The sequence below is a fragment of the Rhinatrema bivittatum genome, chromosome 15 (assembly GCF_901001135.1).
Source record: "Rhinatrema bivittatum chromosome 15, aRhiBiv1.1, whole genome shotgun sequence".
In the NCBI taxonomy this organism is placed as follows: Eukaryota; Metazoa; Chordata; class Amphibia; order Gymnophiona; family Rhinatrematidae; genus Rhinatrema; species Rhinatrema bivittatum.
Window position 1 is genome coordinate 19,865,145 of NC_042629.1, and position 20,568 is coordinate 19,885,712.

The 20,568-nt window shown below is 41.5% G+C and overlaps 1 protein-coding gene across 6 annotated transcripts in view; it reads left to right on the forward strand.

Moving 5' to 3' along the window:
• Window positions 1–20,568, forward strand: part of ROBO1 (roundabout guidance receptor 1) — a 1,172,418-nt gene that overhangs the window by 692,155 nt on the left and 459,695 nt on the right. For all 6 annotated transcript variants that reach the window (XM_029577784.1, XM_029577785.1, XM_029577783.1 and 3 more), the window contains one exon: window positions 11,390–11,716. In XM_029577784.1, coding sequence (XP_029433644.1) covers window positions 11,390–11,716 — 327 coding nt within the window. The remainder of the gene's footprint in view (window positions 1–11,389; window positions 11,717–20,568) is intronic.

Here is a 20,568-nt window from a genome sequence, read left to right on the forward strand (position 1 = left end):
TCTGGCTACCTTTGCTAGCCAGATTGTGTCTGAATATGGGCCTCCATAGGTCTGTGTTCTAATTTGTTAATAGAATTGGAGTAGGTTTTGGGCTAGTAAAACGTGTCCTTGTCATCCACTTTATCCTGTGCATGCATCTCTGGTCAAGTTCAGAATTAATTATTTCTTTGAAAAAGTGATCCAACAATGCATTTTGTCACCAGAAAAGGGAAAATCAAGGTTCTGGTCCACTCAACTGGAGCAAGTGATGCAATATGAGAAATTACCATACTTCTATGGCAAACATGATGAAAATTTCAAACATTTTACACATATTTCTTTACAAATAATTACTTAGTTTACATAGTTCTTCTTTATGTATTTTCTCTTTCACCAGTGGTAATTGGAGCTGCTTTGTTTTCAGCATTTGCTATCTGACTTCAATTGAAGTTACTGAATAGAGTTTGATTATGGTTCTGTAAGTTGATTGCTTTTTTTTTTTTTAATTTTATTATTCTGTAATGACTTTGGGCTCTGCAATCTTGCAAGACTTGTGCTACGCTTTGCAAGTTTGCATTTCATAATCAGTTTGTCTTAGAGCTCCGAGACACTGTTGTTTACTAAATATGTGACAAGCATTACTTCCTTCACAAGACTGCTTTAAATTCATGAGGTACATATTTTGTTTGAGAGCATATGCTTTGCCAAACAGGCCTTTGTAAGGAAAGATAAGTGATTCCTGGAGATCTGATCAACAAACATGTTTCTCCAAAATTGTGATATGCTTTGTTGATAATTTTGTCACAGAATCTCAATGTGCTGGGCTCCTATATCTATGTAAGAGGAGAGATCTGGCTGTCTGTTGTTATTTTGGGGAATATAAATGGTAGCAGGGACATCCCAGAGCATTTTTTAACCCTGTAACCTAATTATAGAAAGAATGCTCATGGAATGAATAGCTGGCAGCCCTGGAACTGAAGTGTTATTCATAACGCTTTAAGCTATCAGCAAATATTCCTTGAGGCTGGCATGCAGCTTGTGTCTGCCAAAGTTGTGAGACAGCAGCAAGCATTTTAAACTTTTCACTGTTTTACTTAATGCTTTCTTGGCACAGTATATGTGTGTAGCAGATCTCTTATGAAAACAGATCCCTCAAATATGATGTGTTAAAACATGCATATGTATGTTTGTAAAAATGTTTTAAGAACCTAAGTGTTATGCTAGCCCAGAGCAGCAGTGACCAGTCCAAGTCATTGGGAAGCACTGGGCAGATCCCAAAGAGGATCATTTCTTGTTGCCCACAGCCAGAAATATGGGATGGGTTTTCCCCTCATCTACCTGGCTAACAATTGCTTATGGAGTTTTCTTGGAGGAACTTGTCCAAACCCTTTTTAAACTCAGCTGTGCTAGTTGCCTTGACCACGTCCTCTGGCAACGAATCCCAAAACTTAATAGTGTGTTAAGTGAGAAAATATTTTCTCCAATTTGTTTTAAATCTGCTACCTGTTTCATCGAATGTCCCCTAGCCATAGAACTATTTGAAAGAGTAAATAGTTCTACCCTACTCCTGATTTCATAGACTTCTATCATATCTCCTCTGTCGTCTCCTCTCCTAACCTGTTTAGCCTTTCCTCATCATTTTTTGTTGCCCTTTTCTGTATCATTTCTGCTCTGTTTTTTTAGTGAAATGGGACTGCCAGAACTGCATGCAATACTCAAGGTGTTGTGTATCGTAGATCTATGGAGAGACTTTTATGAAATTCTCACTTCTTGCTCTTGATTCCTTTCCGAGGGAGTCCTAACGTAACTTTTATGACTGCTGCTGCCACACATTAAGTTGAGCATTATGATATCATTAAGATCCTTTTCCTGGGTGGACTCCTAATGCAGCATTGTGTACTTATGGTTAAGACTATTTTTCCCTATTTAACATCACTTGCCCACATTACACTTCCTCTGACATTTAGATGCTAGGTTCCCCAGTCATAAGCTTTCTGCTGTGCCTCACAACTGCTTGGGTTTTAACTATTTTGAATATTTTTGTGTTATCTGCCAATCTGATCACCTCGCTCATTGCTCCCTTTTCCAGATCACTAATGAATGAGTTAATAAACCCCAGTCCCAGGACAGATCCCTGAGGCACGCCGTTATTGTCCTCCTTCCACTTTGTACCTTTTGTACAGTATTTAAAATATTCGGCCACATCATGTTCCGTGCTTTTGCCATGGCACATCATATTAGCCTAAGCTTTGTCACCCTGTTCATCCTGCAGAACAAGAACTGGTGATACCTGTTAATCAGTTTAAATGAATAACCATGCTTTTAAGCTCCATAATTGCACGGAGCACCAGTGAGCAGCTGTGAGCCTACAGGCCTAGAAGCAGCCACCTAATTAATCCCACAGCAGGCCTTCTACCTTTCCAGGAAAATGGCCTTCAGATTGAGGGCTTGTTTATGCTTTTGGGAAGTTGTTTAGACAGAGCAGCAAAAATCTAAACCTATTATGCTTGTGGTTTTATGAGCTATGTGCTGTTTCCTTTTTCTGGGAAGTCAGTCTGCAGTGTGCTTGACAGGGCAGTGCTGACCTCCCTCCACAGTGCAGTGTAAAATGAGCTGTCATGCTGTACTGGCAAAGTGCTGGGAGAGACAACCTCATTGTCTGCTGTTTTTTAAAGTTTGCCTTCCAGGTTCAAATCAGGTAAATGTAGCAGGTTTTAGATTCCTTTTTAGCCCCCATATCTTGGTTGATGTTTTTCGGGTGCTGCAAGCTCCCACAGTAAGAGGGATGGGCACAAAGGACCCTTCTGCAGGAGAATGCTAGGCAGGGTCTAACCTTTTCAGTAAGTACCTCTGTGCATCTGTAAGTGCTTCTTTTTAACATAGAGGAGATTTGTTGGAATTTACTGTTGATTTGTTTTCAGACCTTTAACTGTGCTAAGTAACAGCATATCTTAGAGAGGTCGCCTTGACTTGCCTGTGGTGTAGCGTCCCTGCAGATTTAGTACCAGGTAGCCTGACTTGTGATGTGAATGGGGGTTGAGTTTTGCAGCTGATAAAATCTGCCCCCTATTTTGAATGTAGGAGGAGTGACTTACATAGTCTCTAAAGCTCATGTTAGTAATTGTCATAATTACAGGTGACCCACTTGTTCAAACTTTTAAATAATTAATTTCATTCATATTGTTCAGCTCATTTTATCAATAATTAGATGTTATGTTTTTGTTTCTTCTAGCATTACTTTAATTTAGTTTGTAATCAGGAAATGTGATTCATAAAAATTGTGTAAACTGAATTAAATTTTATTTTACCCTTGACCTTCATTCATGGGATTATGTCAGTGATTGCATCTGATTCCACATGTTGCAGCAAAGTAAGCCTTGATTGCAAAAAAAGGAATCTTGCTTAGTACCCCAAGTATGAGAAAGCATAATTCAAACTTAGCAAAATTTCTGTGTTTATTTCTTCTTTTGAATATGAGTGTGGGATTAGTGCAGTCCATAAACTGATTATCGCTTTTCTGCTTTACACTTGGTCTCCGTATGTCAACATATAGGGTGGCAAGAAAGGCTCTTAAGAAACAGTTAGTGTACGTGAAGTGAATGGACTTTCTGGTTTAAAAAGATTTGAGATGACTGCATTCCTTAAGGGATTTATAAAACTAATCCTGTAAAAGGCTCTTTGAATTACCTTCTGTTTCTTAAAATGTATTACTAGAATTCTAGACTTCCTTTTCAAATAGTGAATAGTAATACTGTTTTCTAGGCAAAAATATATAAAAAATCAGATTTTTTACATTTTACACTCAGCGCCATCTTTTCACTTTTCAGACCATCATATGATTATAGTAAAACTATATTTGCTGTTGCTATGTGTGTTTTTATTGTTGGAACTGGAAGGAGGATTTGTTATAAATATGTAATATTTACATATATTTGACAGCAGTTTTATTTGATGCTTATGTCTGTATCCAGATTTCTTGGGATTCAAATTGGATCTCTTATGATGAAGATGGATGGACCAACTTTGGAAGGTCAAAGACAAGTTTTAGTTGGTGAAGCCTATACTAGAGGTCCTATGTCTTAAGCATTTCATGGGAGCTTCTTGACAAGACAGAAAACTAATTTCCTAATTTCTTCAATCTCTCCTCGTACGTCATCGGATGACGTACGAGGAGAGATTGAAGAATCTAAATATGTACACCCTGTAGGAAAGGAGGAGCAGGGGTGATATGATTCAGACTTTCAGATACTTGAAAAACTTTAATGATCCAAAGACAACGACAAACCTTTTCCGTAGGAAAAAAATCAGCAGAACCAGAGGTCACAAGCTGAGGCTCCGGGGAGGAAGACTAAGAACCAATGTCAGGAAGTATTTCTTCACGGAAAGGGTGGTGGATGCCTGGAATGCCCTTCCGGAGGAAGTGGTGAAGTCTAAAACTGTGAAGGACTTCAAAGGGGCGTGGGATAAACACTGTGGATCCATCAAGTCTAGTGGGCATAAATAGAGAGGAGGCAGCAAACACTGCACGGAGCGGCAGTAGCCACTGAGGCATTCACGGAGCGGGATGCCAGTGGCCAGTAGTTGGTGTTCCACCTTCAGGCAGCAAAACACTGCATGGAGCGGCAGTAGCCACTGAGGCATTCACGGAGCGGGATGCCAGTGGCCAGTAGTTGGTGTTCCACTTTCATGCAACAAAACACTGCACGGAGCGGCAGTAGCCACAGAGGCATTCACGGAGCGGGATGCCAGTGGCCAGTGGGTTTGTGTTCCACCTTCACGGAGCGGAAGGATGGAGGGCTGCCATCTAAAAAAAAAAAAACAAACAAGCAAACAAAACAGGGGTGGGTAAGGGGCAGGGGTGTGGCCTGCTGGTTGCGGCAGTTGCTACCCCTGATTGAGCTGGATGTTCACTAGGATGGCGCTGCTCTCTGCATTGGTGGAGGGGTGGAAGGGAATTGGGGCCGGAGGGTGCTGGAAGCCAATAGAGATGGGTGGGAGGGAGAAAAAAGGGGGAAAAAAATGGATAAACTGCGTAGCTTGCTGGGCAGACTGGATGGGCCGTTGGTCTTCTTCTGCCGTCACTTCTATGTTTCTATGTTTCTAATATGATAAAAACATGGCTTAATTTAGGTTACATGTCATATACATTCAGCGTTGCTCACTGTGCATAACTGCTAGGAATTTTCACTAAAACAAAAAGTGTGAGAATTTCCCATAGAAACAATAATACAGAAAGGCCTTATTTCCCAGCCACCTCAACATATCTTCCTTATATAATGCCAGGCTCTAAATGGGAGAAAAGTGATATCTAGAGCCATTGCAGTGCAGTGGGAAGAAACACAATTTAGAAATTCTGCAACAGAATAGAGAATGCTGTAAGATATTACTTTCTTTCAAGGTGCCAATAGGGTATGCTTGCTCCTTTGTTTTATTCTTTATCTGATGCTTTTTTTTAAAAAGCAGTGTTACTTCCAAATCATATTTGGTGTCTGTTTTGATTTTTGCTTTAAAAGTGACCAAATAGGTCCCAAGTAGATGTGCTGTGCTTCTCTTTTATTGCTGAATAGGTAATTTATAAAATCCCTGAAACTGTTGCAGCTGTTTCTATGGCGTACTGTGAACTTATGCTTGGCGATGAACTGACCAAGAGCTGCTGCTTAACTCAGCAACCACCAATGCTTATGAATCCACCAGATGTTACTCTTTTTGACTTGTGGGAGCACAGATTGTTTTTTTTTTTTCCTAAGTACTAGATCACGTGTGATGTGGGACGCTATTTATTTCTGCACACTTAACAGAGCAAAAAAGATTTTTTTTCAGGTTGCAGGACTAGATTGGATATATATGAAGACCTTTTCATTTTTCCTGGGAATTTCTTAGTGTTTATTATAACAAACAAAAATTGGAGAAAATCAGGAGAAAAAAGGCAACTTATTTTTTCTACTGATTTTTTACTCATTTTTGTTCTAATAATCATTGAGAAATTCCCAGAAAAAGTAAAATAAAAATTGAAAATGAAGGTCCCTAGATATGTGTGATGTCAGGGAAGGTCCCATAGTATAACTGAATACCATTGTATGAGTAAGTAGACTTGGGAGGTTTTCTAGTTTCAGCATTCATGACATGGACACATTTGGAGATTATAAAGGTACATTCTAATAGAGCTGGTCCAAAATGGCCTTGGCCAGCTCTGTTCTCAGACCCCGCATCTCCTCATAGGGCCTGCAGGGACTGTGGAGGTACTCGCAGCTCCTTAGAGGATGACACAAATCCCCAGTGTTTAAAAAAAAAAGAGCTTTTTAATTATTTCCTCCTACATAGCCATATTCATTTTTATGCATCATAAAAAAAAACCCAAAACCTAAGGCACTAAACTAAAATTTTAAAATGTATCCTGGAGTTAAAAGCAGTATGCAAGCAATTTGCTGGAAACTGGTGGTGATTCTGAAGGTACAATATCAATATATATAATTTCATTTTAAGAAGGGCACCACCATATTATCAAGAACAAAAAAAGTCCTTTAGGACTTAAGATACTATTAAGCAATGTCATTTTAGAGAACATCATAAAAAAACAGACTTCTAAAATCAGCAGTGGGGGTGATTAAATCCATAGAGAGAGAAAGAGAGATCATTCTGAGAGAGTGCACTATTTTAATTCATTCTGAACACAGTATAATAAAATTACCGTAATAAAATGTAAAAGACCTCAAGATCATTTCCTTTTTGTTGTACAGCAAAATTAAGAATGTTGAAAATGTATACAACTGCGCTAATTAACATTTTCAGAAGAAGAAAACCTGTCATTTCCCTTTTTTTAATTGATATGGAGCGTTGGGGGCAAGCATTGTGCATGCTGCGTTTTTATGACCACATTGAATCATTCCTATGTGCCATTTTGGCCTTTGAATAAATGGGTTACATGCTGTAAGCATGGACATGATCTAAGCTGTTGCCTTGCACTTCTAGAACCTAATTAGTTCCAAAAGTGATGAGTAAGTACGCTATGGTGTATTGGTGGAGCATATTAACACAGGGGGGTAAGGTATCAGTTAGAGAGTGCCTGGACTTTAAACAAAAACCTTCCGTAGGAGGAAATTCTGACTACAACATTTAGAGAATTGATATGCTGTTAGGATTTGTATTATGGTAATAACTGAGGACTTTACTGCATAAAGCATACAGTAACTGAAGCTGAAATGGGAACTTTAAAATTCAAGTAGGGCTCCTTTTTCATAGCAAGATGTGTGAGCAGAAAGATGATATTAACATGGTTGTCAAGGTCATTACATCCCTCTGGCTTGCATGTTACTAACGTCCCTGCTAATTCTTCTGATATGCCAATCAGCAGTTCATAGGGCTTTTATCCTTCGCTTCTTTCAGTGGTTTTTGGTGCATTTCAAGTGAAAGGTCAAGTTTCAAAATGTGGAAAAAGAACATGTTAATGGACAGGCCCATTGTATTTACTACTTTGATGTGACTCACTGAAGAGACTTGGGTTGAGTTCTTGATTAGGATTCCTGTGAATATTGTGGCTTTCATTTTAGTATTAAAGGCCCCCCTTTTTTTTTTTTTTTTTACAAAGAAGACTTTTTGTGTACTTATATGTTCAGTAAATAAGAAGGAATTAAAGGTCAAATAAACAAAACATAATATACAGTATATTCACTTTTTATTGGTTTAAGTTAATATATTTCTTGATGAGCTTTTGGGAGTTAATATTGCCTTCCTTAGCCTAAAACAAAATGAACAGCTCAAAACAAAAGATGTTGTTGCCTGAACCTACACATGAATCATAGAGTAACAAAGGTGGTGTGAACGGGACCCATACTTTACTAAACTAAACAGCAAGAAACGTATATTAATATACGTCCTGCTGACATTGTATGAATCAATCATACCATCTTGCTGATAATTTTAGCTCCTCAGTTTCTTATAAATGAATGGACTAATGTTTTAAAGTTATTTTTGCCATGGGTATTAATTGAGCAAAACACACAAAGATGAGGAGAGAGTTAATTTTTTTCATAAGGTCAGCATTCATCTATTTTCATTTTCTTTTTGGTCTGTTCAGAACATTATTCCGCTCAAAAGTTTTGGAAAAGTGGCTTTGAAGCTGAAAACATATGGGGTAGATTTTCAAAACCGCGCACCGATTTTATAACATGTGCACACATGTTCTAAAATCCGATATCTGCACGCACATGCACACCGGATTTTAACATCTGCGTGCACAAGAGCACGTGGACCACAACTTGCGCGCACGGGAGGGGGGAATTTTCAAATTACGCGCAGCAACGCGAGAGGCCTTTTTTCCAGTTCCCTCCAGTTCCCTCCCAGCCCCAAGCTTCCTTCCCTTTCCCCTCTCCACCCCGACCCCTAATCCCTACCTAGCTACACCAAATTTTTTTATTTCGCTACTTACTGCTCTTCCGGAGCTGAAGTATTTCCCGCGTGCCAGCAGCTGGCTGGCGTGCGCTCTTCCCCAGGACAGCAGCTAATGGCCACTGACTCGGCCAGCCTCCATTCTGCCCCACCCCTCTTTCAGGGGGTTACGCACATTGCCGGGCCCATTCTAAAATGCGTGCGGTGCGAGCAAGGCCCGGTCACGTGCATAACCCCTACTTTTTACATGCGCACGGCCCTTTGAAACTGTACTTGTTCTTCAAAAATTTGCATGTTCTTGAAATTCTTTTGTGCCTGCTGAGCTAATTGATTCCTTTTTAATATTATAATTGAGTAGCTTACATCTGGAAGGACAGAAACGCTTAACTTGTATGCATTAGGCTATGGAAGAAAAATGCAACTCAGAAAACTTTGTATTTCCTCTCTGCTACTTGTTCTGCATAAGTAAATCATGAGGCCTCAGTCTAAGAAGTGAAACTGTTCTCCTCCCTCATAAAAAGGTTTCCTGCAGTCCAGGCACTTTAAATGTTCCACCCCTTGTGTACATTGCATGAGCATTGAAGCATAAAGCACATTTGCATCCAGTTTGGACGAAAAGCATTATGATAATAACTTTTACAGCCATGTGGGTGCACAGGTATGTGCGTCTGCTGGCTCGCGCTAATGGATGCAGCCATTTTATAACACACGCATATATGCATGCATGATATAAAATAGGCTGTGTGTGCAATTTTGTATGGGCACGTGTAAGTAGGTAGATTTTGGTACATACGCGCACCAATGCAATTACCAGTTTCCCCAGTCTGTTTCCAGTTCACCCAGTTAAAGGATAGGACTTCTTTATAGAGATGTGAATCGTTTTTTGTGTTCATGTAATTCTTCGTTTTTCGGCCGTGGTGGGAAATGTCTTTTTTTTTTTGTTTGGGGTTTTTTTTTTTTTTTTGTGAAAAATCTTTTTTGGGTTAGTGCGCGCTAACTCCCCATTAGATTTTGTTAGTTTTTGTTAGCGCACACTATTCCAATCCGGCAAAAATGAATGCACATCTGTACTTCTTAACCCCTCCTAGTTAATAAGCCTCCCTTTTAGCCCAAACCCTTAAAACCCTGCTAATGTCTTTAGTTTTTTTGTTTCAGGACTTATACACCATCCATGGCAGAAGTAAAGTTACATGGTAGGGGATCCCGACCAGATTATGCTCATGCCCCGCCCCTTTAAAAAAAAAACATTTGTGTGCATACCAGGAGATATGCACGTGCTGTTGTGTTATTTAAAATCTGTGTGGCATGTGCCAGCCCAACGTCTGCATGTATCTCCCGGCTTTGGCGCCCCTAAGGCTTTTAAAATTTACCTTTATGTGAATCGGCATTGCCATTCCTAGAGCAATTCTGAATAAGAAAGTATATTTTCTTTACCACTGTGATGACTCTTAAGTAGTCTCCTACCATATTTATATAAAACTCCTATAACGCATAAACACGAAGGACAGTCTTTAGAATGGCTGCTGAGGTGGTAATGGTTGTAAAGAAAATGGTGGTCACCCTCCACTTAGTAAGTTTATTTTATTTTAGTGTCCTTTGAGACTTCAGCACTGTTTCTTTTCTTTATTTTCTGAGGATATCCTCACCAAGTGCAAATAACACTCATATTTGCTTGCATCTAAGCTGGGTTTGATGTATCTGGTGGATTCCTGGAAGTTAGTCATGTAAGGAGGTAATGCACATCCAGCTCCCTTTCCAAGAACCCGTTAGATATTTAGCTGAACTAGTCCATAGCAATGGTCTTGCAGAGGCTCCCCCCTATATCTAATACCAGTTGCATGATCTGTTTTATTGCTGAATTGTAGTCATATTTTCCAGTAAAATGTGTGCTCATCACAGTTCCATTTCCTGTCTATACAACTATTTGGATGAACAGTAGTGTAGAAATGTTTATATGTGTTATTGGGGATGTGCTAGGAAGTTAATAATTACAAAGTTGAAGTTGTCTGTTTAGTAGTAGAAAGGGAAAAGGGATGTTAGACTTTGTATCACATGAAAATGCCATGCCACAATTGTTGCACAAGAAATCTGACCAAAAAAGTCAGAAATTATGAACCATGTTTCAAAATGGTAATTAAAGGTCGGGAAGGAATTTCTTTTTTTTTTTTTTACTCAGTTGGCTACAGATATTCAATATGGACCTGATTTTAAAAAGTATTTACATGAATAAAACTGTGTTTTACTCCAGTAAATGCACTTTACTCGAGTAAATGGCTTTTGAAAATTACTACAATTGTAGCTACATTTACACATGTAAATCCTTTTGAAAATTACCCCCTAGATTTTTTTAGTCACCTAACTCTTGGTTACCACCTAGAGAGAAATTTTAGATGGTTAAAAAAATGGTCACCTTGAAGGAACTATACGGTCTTCTTTCAACCAAAGGAGGCCGTTTTCAAAAGAGTTACGCATACAAATGTAACATACTATCATAGAGATTTTCAAAAGCCACTAACACACACGAAAAGTGCACTTACATATGTGAAACCCAGTTTTATGCATTTAAATCCTTTTGAAAATGACCCCCTAAGTGCATAACAAAGTGTGTAATTTAATTGAGATGAGCAGTTGAGTAGTTTTTATTATTCAGCATTTCATCCTTTCAAGCTTTCAGTTGTAATTTTAAAAAGCATATAACAAATCCCAAAGGTTACATTTTATGAAGACCTTATGTTTAACATTTTCACCTCTTTCTGATCTCTTGTACAGTATAACATTACAAGAAAACATACTATAACATTATAGTAACAATTTGAGAGTTGGCATTGCATGAAATGGATATTAGTAAACTATAATGTCTCCCCCACAGGAGAGCTTATCATAAATTTGAGAACTTTAAATCTTTAATTGTGAATTTAATTTGAGAGTATTTTGTTTACCTGGTCAGCAGCATATTATTACCAAATGCTCGTTTGCTTATTCCAGTTTATGCACACCATTAACATGATTTTGAACTTTTGTACAGGTTCTCGTCTTCGTCAAGAGGATTTCCCACCTCGAATTGTTGAACACCCTTCAGATCTCATTGTGTCAAAAGGAGAGCCAGCAACTTTGAACTGTAAAGCAGAAGGAAGGCCATCTCCAACCATTGAATGGTACAAGGGTGGAGAACGAGTAGAAACTGACAAAGATGACTCTCGTTCTCACCGCATGCTGCTGCCCAGTGGATCTTTATTTTTTTTGCGCATTGTGCATGGACGCAAGAGCAGGCCTGATGAGGGAGTCTATGTCTGTGTTGCAAGGAATTATCTTGGAGAAGCTGTGAGCCATAATGCATCGCTGGAGGTAGCTAGTAAGTAGAGAATTTGTATTGTTTATACATTCCTTAATATTGATTATTACAACTGAAATTAATTTGCCATTACTCTGTCAGTGATTTTGTTTTAAGTCATAAACAATATAGAGCCTATTTAATTTTTTCGAAGCAAATTATCTAAATATGTTATAGGGAACTATGATAATTAATTGCTTCTATGTAACATGGTTGTGTTGCAGTTGAATTAAACATGTCTCAGGTTCTTTATTATGATTAATGCACATCCTATGCACAACTAAAAGGTGGGCATTTGGGATGGTTGAACACAAGTACAAGTGATGTGAAATCTAATTTGTCAACATACCCTATAGAATGCTAGGTGGTGGCTAATAAACATCGTACAAATGGTACACAATTATCTGGAATTTATGTATCACAGGAACATGTATCACTAATGCCACATTTACTGGACCTCTTGTGTATGCATTCTGAATGTGTCACAGCATCAGTGAAAACTATTTGACTGTGATAATGAGTCTATATGACAACATGTAATCCAGTTTCAACCTTTGTAACTCATAACTGGGGAAGTGTAACGAAAGCATACCTCTGTAGCTCATGCCGGGTATAATCTTAATATTTTCTGTTAATATTCTTTTTTGGGAAGTTTTTGCTTCTGTTTGGAGTGTAATTCTAACTTTTCTTCAGGTTGCATAGGATTCCAGAGAATTAATGGCATCCCCTGCATTATCATGAAGTATCAGATTTCCATGATGCATTATCTTTGTTTGGAGATTATATCTAGCAGCATTTCATGATGCTTTTTAGCTGTTATTTTCTGTGGACACTGATTCCGATAGTGAAATAGAAGAGTAGAGTTAACTTGAGATTTCTTGACTCATGAAAGATAGGAAATTGAACTCTTTCAGATAAATTTTGAAAAGAGCATACTATTAGACTCTCTCTTGATATTTTTCCTCAAAAATCCTTAAAGTCTTTTTTAAATTGAATAATTTTTTCTTCAGTTTTTTTTTAGTTGCTTCTACAGCCTCACAATAGCACTTTTCAGTAATACTAAAAAAAAAAATAGAAAAGTAAAAACTTCTTTTCCATCTTGTCTGACAGAAGAAGAAGTCATTAATAGTGACTGGCTTTAAAATTTGTATCTGTGGAAAGATTATTTCCCTCGCCGATAAGTATAAACTGTGTTACCAATACCTCAGTCTGGAACACGAAAGAAGATCAGCATTGCCTGTAACTGATATCTCCATGCTCACAGTGTTCCAGGGTGCCTTGCATTGAGGAACTGTGTAAATCTCTTCAGATTAGCAGTAGGTCGTCATCCCACAGTGCAGCCTTGTCTGCCTCGCCAGGTAAAGAGTTGAGCAGGAGCTCCTAAAGCTCCCCCTTCTGCTCATGCTGAAGCTACGAAGTCATTCCATTAACCACTCTGCGTTGAAAACTAAGTAGCAGCAATGCCTTGAGCCATCGCAGCTTGCATTGAAGAAGTATAAAGATTCTGTAATACATTGGCACTGGCACCATCATCGGTGCCATTTATTTATTTTATTCATTTATTTAGCGTTTTTTATATACCGACAGCCGTTTGCACATCGTATCGGTTTACAGATAACTTAAAACTTTTGGCAGTGCCATTACATCGAACAATAACTATGCGTACAGGAAAATAACAAGATAAACAATGAAACTGGGTAACTATTTACAGGGTTCAACGGTGTATCAACCAGGAACTGGTTGGGGAAGGAGTCCACATTTTGCCATGACGGCAAACAGCATCGGCATGTTCAACACATGATGCATCGATTCCTGTCGCAATGAAAACACCTCAGACGGTCTTCAGGGTGAAGCGTGCTTCCCATTTTGAGAAGCCTGCTCTTTTTATTGTAAAATGATTACATAGCATTGCATACGTCACATGTTTACTGCTACAATATTTCCACATAAATGTTTATGCTGACCTTTTACTACGTGGGTGCAGAGAGGTGCAAACGGTCAATCTTCAGGCAGGGAGGGGGGAGGTCATTATGAGGCAGTTGCACTGAGCTGTCTAGGTGTGAAAACCCACATAAATGCAAGCAGGTCATGAACGGTATTTGGAGCTGCAAAAAGCTTGCACTGGATATGTTTGACTTCCTGTTAGCTTGTAACAGGAAGTTCTGTTTTTTTGCTAAAGCGTACTGCGGTCAGAGCATGGCATTTTCTTTACACTGAGCGTAGGCCCAGGGAAAAACAGACGTGGGACAGACGGTGGCTCTGTCACGTGGCTTGCCAACAGTCAGAGAGCCAAACTTCTAACCCCTCCAGATTCCCTGATATATGGTGCCTCTACTCTAAGATCACACAGTGCTCAGGATCCAATATCACATGATCTTGCGATGCAGTGCAAGGACACATGGCTCAGCCCTAATGCGACCGATGCAATATTGATGACCTGTGCCAGATTCCTTGATGTGTGCCTCCAAAGAACCATCGAAGCATGCCAAGTCATCAAAAGTGTCGAAGCACTCTACCCCATTGAAGCCACCAACACATCCACCTCTTGCTTCAGTCTATCAGGATGCTTTGCCAGCACAGCTCTACACATCCCATCCTAGATCTGCTTCTGCCCTCCTCCAATAACCAGGGCACTCATCCCATCCATATTAGTGGAGGAAGGTCTTTTACTGCAGAACCACAGGCTATTGTATTGCTTATTTCTAACAGGCTACACATTCTCATGCAGGAGCCTTTCCTGGTCTCAGAGGAGGATGTCCCACCACCTCTGTCAGACCAGAGGACATATCAGTTACTTGACCAAATCACAGATGTGGTAAAGCGTTTACCTCTCTAATCAAGGAGATGGAAGGAAGTCTACCTGGATGATTGGCTTATCACAATATGAAGTGCTCTGCTCCTTGAGCTTGATGATAGGTCTTCTGCACTGCTTATGTTTCCTGGTTAACTTCACTAAATCTAGCATGGAGCCCAATCAGAGTCCCAAGTTCATCGGAGCCTGGATAAACTCTTTGCAGGAAACAGCATTCCTGCCTCCTGAGTGAACACCATGTCATTACTCATCCACAAACTACTGTCTTCACTCATTAGCCAGAAGAGTGTTCATAGTCCTCAGCATCAGCCATCAATGTGGTCCTGCTGACCGTGTTTATATCTGCTACTTCCATTGGGGTCTACATTGTCAGTGGGCTCAATTACCTCAACCATTTAAAATGGGAGTTGTAATGGTGGCTGTGCCTCCTAATATTCAAGGAAGAAGCCATGCTTTTCTCACTCCCCTATCAAGTGGTATCAGTGATGAATGCCTCCACCAAAGTCTGGGGAATGCACACCAGGAATATTCAAATTCAGAGCATCTGGACTCTTCAAGTGAGCCATTATCAAATCAGTTAGATATAATCCATCAATCTTTGCACATCTCCTTCAGGAAAACAGCATCCTGATTCAAACCGACAACCAAGTGGTTGTGCTTTACATCAAGAAGCGAGGATGATTGGAATCATGGCTTCTCTGCCAGGAAGCCCTAAAAATCTGGAATTGGGTAGAAAGAAATTAAGATGTTCTACAGGTCACCTATCTGCTGAGCATCTCCAACACACTAGTGGATTGCCTTAGCAAAGTGTTTAAACCACATGAGTGGTCTCTACAGCAATCCATGGCCAGCAAACTCTTCATTGGTGGATCTATTCACATCACAGCAGGACACAAAACTAAATCAGTTTTGCTCATTTCTGCCAAGTGATCATAGACTAGTTCAGAAGCTGTCCTCCTCGACAAAGCCTTATATTTGTTTTTCTACTGTTACCGCTTATCTCCAGAATGGTGCAAAAAGTTCTTTAGGACTGTGCTTGGCTCATTCTAATAGTCCCAATGTGAGCCAGATAGATCTGGTATGTATTTCTCGTACAGCTTTCTACCAGTCCTCCTATACATCTGTGAACAGATCCTACACTATTAACTCAGGAAAGTGTGACATTATATCACCCTAATCCTTCAGCCCTCAACCTCACAGCTTGGATGTTGAGCACTCAGTGATCACAGATCTCCACTTAGCTGCAGAGATTGTAGACATACTAGTCTCATCTAAAAAGCTTTCCACAAGGAGAAATTATGATTTCAAATGGATTAGGTACTGCAAATGATGTCAACAAAATGTTTTGAACCCATTTTCTTGCAAACCTAAGCATCTACTGAAATACTTGCTCCATCTTTCTCAGTCAAGTCTTGCCACCTCTTCAGTGCAAGTGCATCCCAATGCTATAGCAGCTTAGCATACACAACTGAATGGCAACCCGATCTCTATTCATGCACTGCTATCTTGTATCATGAAAGGTCTATGGCATGTCAAGGCCTCAGTAAAATATCCACCTGTTCTGTGGGACCTGAGCATGGTCCTTTCCCAAGTGATGAAGCCTCCTTTTGAGCCTCTGAAGTCAGATTCCAAACACTGAAGTGCTGAGAAGAGCTTGTATGCCAAGGTTTGAAATGCTTGTAATAGCTGTGCAGCTGAGATGGACAGTCCATGTTCTCTGTATACTTAAGCATCAACTTCTAAAAATTCTCCTTTATGGTGAATTTATTACATTGAAACATGAAAGAGGAGGTCTAAAGTTGTGTTATGAGGACATTTTGAAAAAGGATCTTGAGAAAAGCAAATATCATTATGGGGAACAGGAAAGAAGTCGCCAGAGATAGTTGTAAATGGCGATCTGAGGTGATTGATTCTATTCAAGTAGTTGATAAGCATAAGGAGGCAATGTAATCAACAGCACCATCCTCAATGGTACAATATCAGGCAATCCTCAAATTTATTTTGCCAAAATTGTCACAGAAGCCTCATTTCAAATGCTAAACTTGCCTCTTATCACTAAGCTAACAGGTGTTAAATGTCTTTCCTCCAGGTCATCATATGATGGACAGCTGATCTTGCCTAAGGCAAGTTACATTTCCTTTAAAACAATTTTCAGTGTAATATTGATATAGCCCCTGTTCCACCAGCTAGTAGGACTTCAAGACTCATTTGGGAGTGTTGGAGCCCCATTCTGACATTGCCCCTGGGTTCTTTTCCTGAGGGGGGAGGAGGTATCTTTCATAGCCCTTTGCTTCCTATAGAAGCCTTCTGCTTCTTCCAGTAAAAGAAACCCATTGCACAGGTTCCAAAATAAATCCTTTTACTGAATACTTGCTTGCAGATTAAAAGTCTCGGTGCTCTTTTGGAAAGTTCACATCAATAGAGAAAATAAAGGAAAATCACAGATAGAGTCACTGGTTGCTCCCTGGACGTTTCACCAATGGTACCTGCGAACTGGATGCAGACACCTCCCCAGTAGAGACTCCTCTTGATAAACTTCAGATGGGAAACTGCTGATGCTTTTTCCTGGCGTCAGCTCTGTATGATCCTCTCCCTGCAAGGCGATCTTTCCTCTGATGCACCACAAAAGAAAGCCACTTCCTCCAATACACTAAATAAATCTTTCAGGCAGGTGAGGAGCAGAGAGCTAACCTCCCTCTTCCCTGAGATCTCTTCTCTGGCTCCTTGGAGTATCTCTGAAGCCCACTCTTGGACCCCAAGGTACATCCTGGCCAGCCCACCCTTGGATCCGCCAGCCACCCTCTCAGGACAGTAGGCAGGAAAGAAGGAACTCACTTGTTAAGCCACTCACCTCCCCCTGGAGAGTGTCATACACATGACTATACTCCATATCTCTCTGACCTCATCTTCCTGTGCCTGTGGAGACACGGAAATCACCACTAGGGGCGTTCTGATGACACTCTTACACTTACTTTAAAATGTTAAGTTCACAGCTGTAATAACAATGGAAATCCTGGGTGGTTTGGAGTTGTCAGTTTCTGCAGCATATTTTAAACAAGATGTAACACTACTCAGAATCATTCTTTGTGTGCAAAAATGTTCACATTTTTATTTTTCCAGGGTCTTCTAATTATTTGGTGTGGATTATGCCCCCCCTGCTCATTTGAAGTGGCACAAAAATGGTTTTACTAATGTTTGCCCTTGCAAATCTTGAGCCTAAGCTTATTCAGATGTATTTTTCCAAAAGTAAGAAAATTAACCTGCTTTATAATGCAATTTTGGTCAAAAGGTCATCAGAAAAGATACTTGATCTGTCATGACTGTCTCACCTAAAGAAGAGGCTTGTGTGATCTTGAAAGTAACTACTACTATATCTTTTTTTTTTGTCCTTTTTAACATTGGAGCTGACCTAATGACCTGATAGCAACTGCCATGCATTGCCATGCGGAAGACCTAGATTTGATTTCTCAACTAGCTTTAGCTACCTGGCTGGTCCCTTCCTGGAGCACCCACCACTTATCCATCTTACTAAGCCGGATAAATAGTTATCCAGCTAAGTGGCAGCCACTATTCAGCCACCATCACATACAGGTCGATACAGTAACGTGCAGTTAAAGATTCCCCGTCTGTAACGTGCTGGGAGCGCACAATACAGACGAGTAAGGCCATCCAGCAATACAGTCTCCAGTTTCACGCGTCCTTAGCGCTTCCTAAAATAAACACATAACCCTTTCCGCACACAGCATGTAAATGAACAAAAAAGCTGTATAATGAAGGAATTAGCTATTCCCCTCCGATACTGTAACGGGCGCTGATATTATCTCCTCAGTAACCCGCTGTTCTGCCGCGGCCTTAACGTGCTAGTTTACCGCCTCCCCCTAGTAGGAGTTAGTGTAGTGTAGTGTAAAAACATTGCTTACCCGCCCTGGTCCCCGGTCCAGCCCCTGTCTGGTCTCCTGCAGCCCCATCCGGTCCCCTCCTCCCGAAGCAAAAAAACAAAAAACAAAAACGAAAAAGTAGCAAGGCTCGGGCCTGCTACGGTAGTCCCTTCTCCCTTCCTCCCGATTTCGCGGGTAAGCGGCAGCGGGATCCGGGGGCAGCAGCGGCAGCGGGGGGGGGCAGCAAAGAAGCAAAAAAAGCGGCATCCGGGATCCGGGGGCAGCAGCGGGGGGGCAGCGGGATCCGGGGGCAGCAGCGGCAGCGGGGGGGGAGGGCAGCAAAGAAGCAAAAAAAGCGGCATCCGGGATCCGGGGGCAGCAGCGGCAGCAGGGGGGCAGCGGGATCCGGGGGGAAACGTGCAATTGGCCTCCAATGTTTGGCGGCCAATTGCACGCTTCCCCCCGTGCAGGTGGCCATCTTTTTTTTGGCACCTACCCGCCCGCCCGATCGAACACGCCGCCTCCTACTCGCCCCCCGGATCTCGCTGCCGCCCCCGGATCCCGCTGCCCCCCCGCTGCCGCCCCCGGATCCCGCTGCCCCCCCCGCTGCCGCTGCTGCCCCAGGATCCCGGATGCTGCTTTTTTTGCTTCTTTGCTGCCCCCGGATCCTGGATGCCGCTTTTTTTGCTTCTTTGCTGCCCCCCCGCTGCTGCTGCTGCCCCCGGATCCCGGATCCCGCTGCCCCCCCGCTGCCGCTGCTGCCCCCGGATGCCGCTTTTTTTGCTTCTTTGCTGCCCCCGATCCCGGATGCCGCTTTTTTTGCTTCTTTGCTGCCCCCCCGCTGCCGCTGCTGCCCCCGGATCCCGGATCCCGGATGCCGCTTTTTTTGCTTCTCGCTGCTGCTGCCCCTGGATCCTGCTGCCGCTGCCGGACCCCCCGGATCCCGCTGCCGCTCCCCCCCTGCTGCTGCTGCTACCTACCTGCCGCTCCCGGATCCTGCTGCCGCCCCGGATCCCGCTGCCCCCCCCCCCCCCCCGCTGCTGCTGCTGCCCCCGGATCCCAGATGCCGCTTTTTTTGCTTCTCGCCGCCGCCTGCCCGCCCGCCCACCGGCCGCCTGGACTCACGGCCCTCCGACAGGTATTTAAAAAAAAAATTTATTTTTTATATAACACACAGGTTTTTGGTTTTTTGTTTTTTTACACTTTTTACACTTCCTGGTGCCTGTCATTTCAAATGTCATTTGAAATGACAGGCACCAGCGCACCCAGGTTACTGTATAGGCGCTGTTACAGCGCCTATACAGTAAAATGGGTTGCGCGGGCATAACCCTTCCCTAACGCTTCACAGCCGCAGCATGCATTTGCATGCGATTAGAAGAGAGAATCAGGCGCTAGGTCTAGAGAACTGTGCGTGCGGGGAGGAAGGTTGCGCCTGACACTGCCGCACTGTTTTTACCGCGGCCTTACTGTATCGACCCGTTAGCCAGATAAGCCACTTAGTACTTATCTGGCTCAGTAGTGCTGAATATTGGCCTCTGAGAGTCTATACATCAGGACTGGCTTAAATTGTACGCATAGGGATCTTCATTTTCTGTTTTTATTTAGTTTTCACCAGGAATTTATCAATGTTTATAGATAATGACTTGTAATTTCTCCAGGTAAATATATTCATGGAGGAAATTGAGGCATCCTTTTTCAGCCAATGCTGAACCAGTAGCTCGTAGTGTAAGGTTGTATAAGATGTTATGCTGCTGAAGGTACTGCTGTTTAACTAAGAGCTCCATGTTCAGTCACTTACCAGATTGCAAAGTTAGCCATATACATCTGTCCAGCTAACTCTGGAGGGATAGTGGTGCAGCTAAACCTATGAATATAGATGGCTATCTGAATACAGAGTTAGCCGGATAACTGATCCAGCTAACCTAACTCCTCCCAGAAATGCCCCTTGGAACACCTCTGCATTTTCTGGCTAAATGTTAGCTGCATAATAAGATATCCACTCAAGTCTAGCCAGATAAGTGATCAAAATAGTCAAATGTGGGCATTTAGCCAGATAATTTGTGAGTACTGCACAGTCCATTACTAACATGAATACCTAGAATGAAATGCAGTTTCACTGACTTGGAGCATGTCCTGTACGTATGGGGTCTGTCACGGAGTTTGTTTGCGCAGGCACCCGTTCT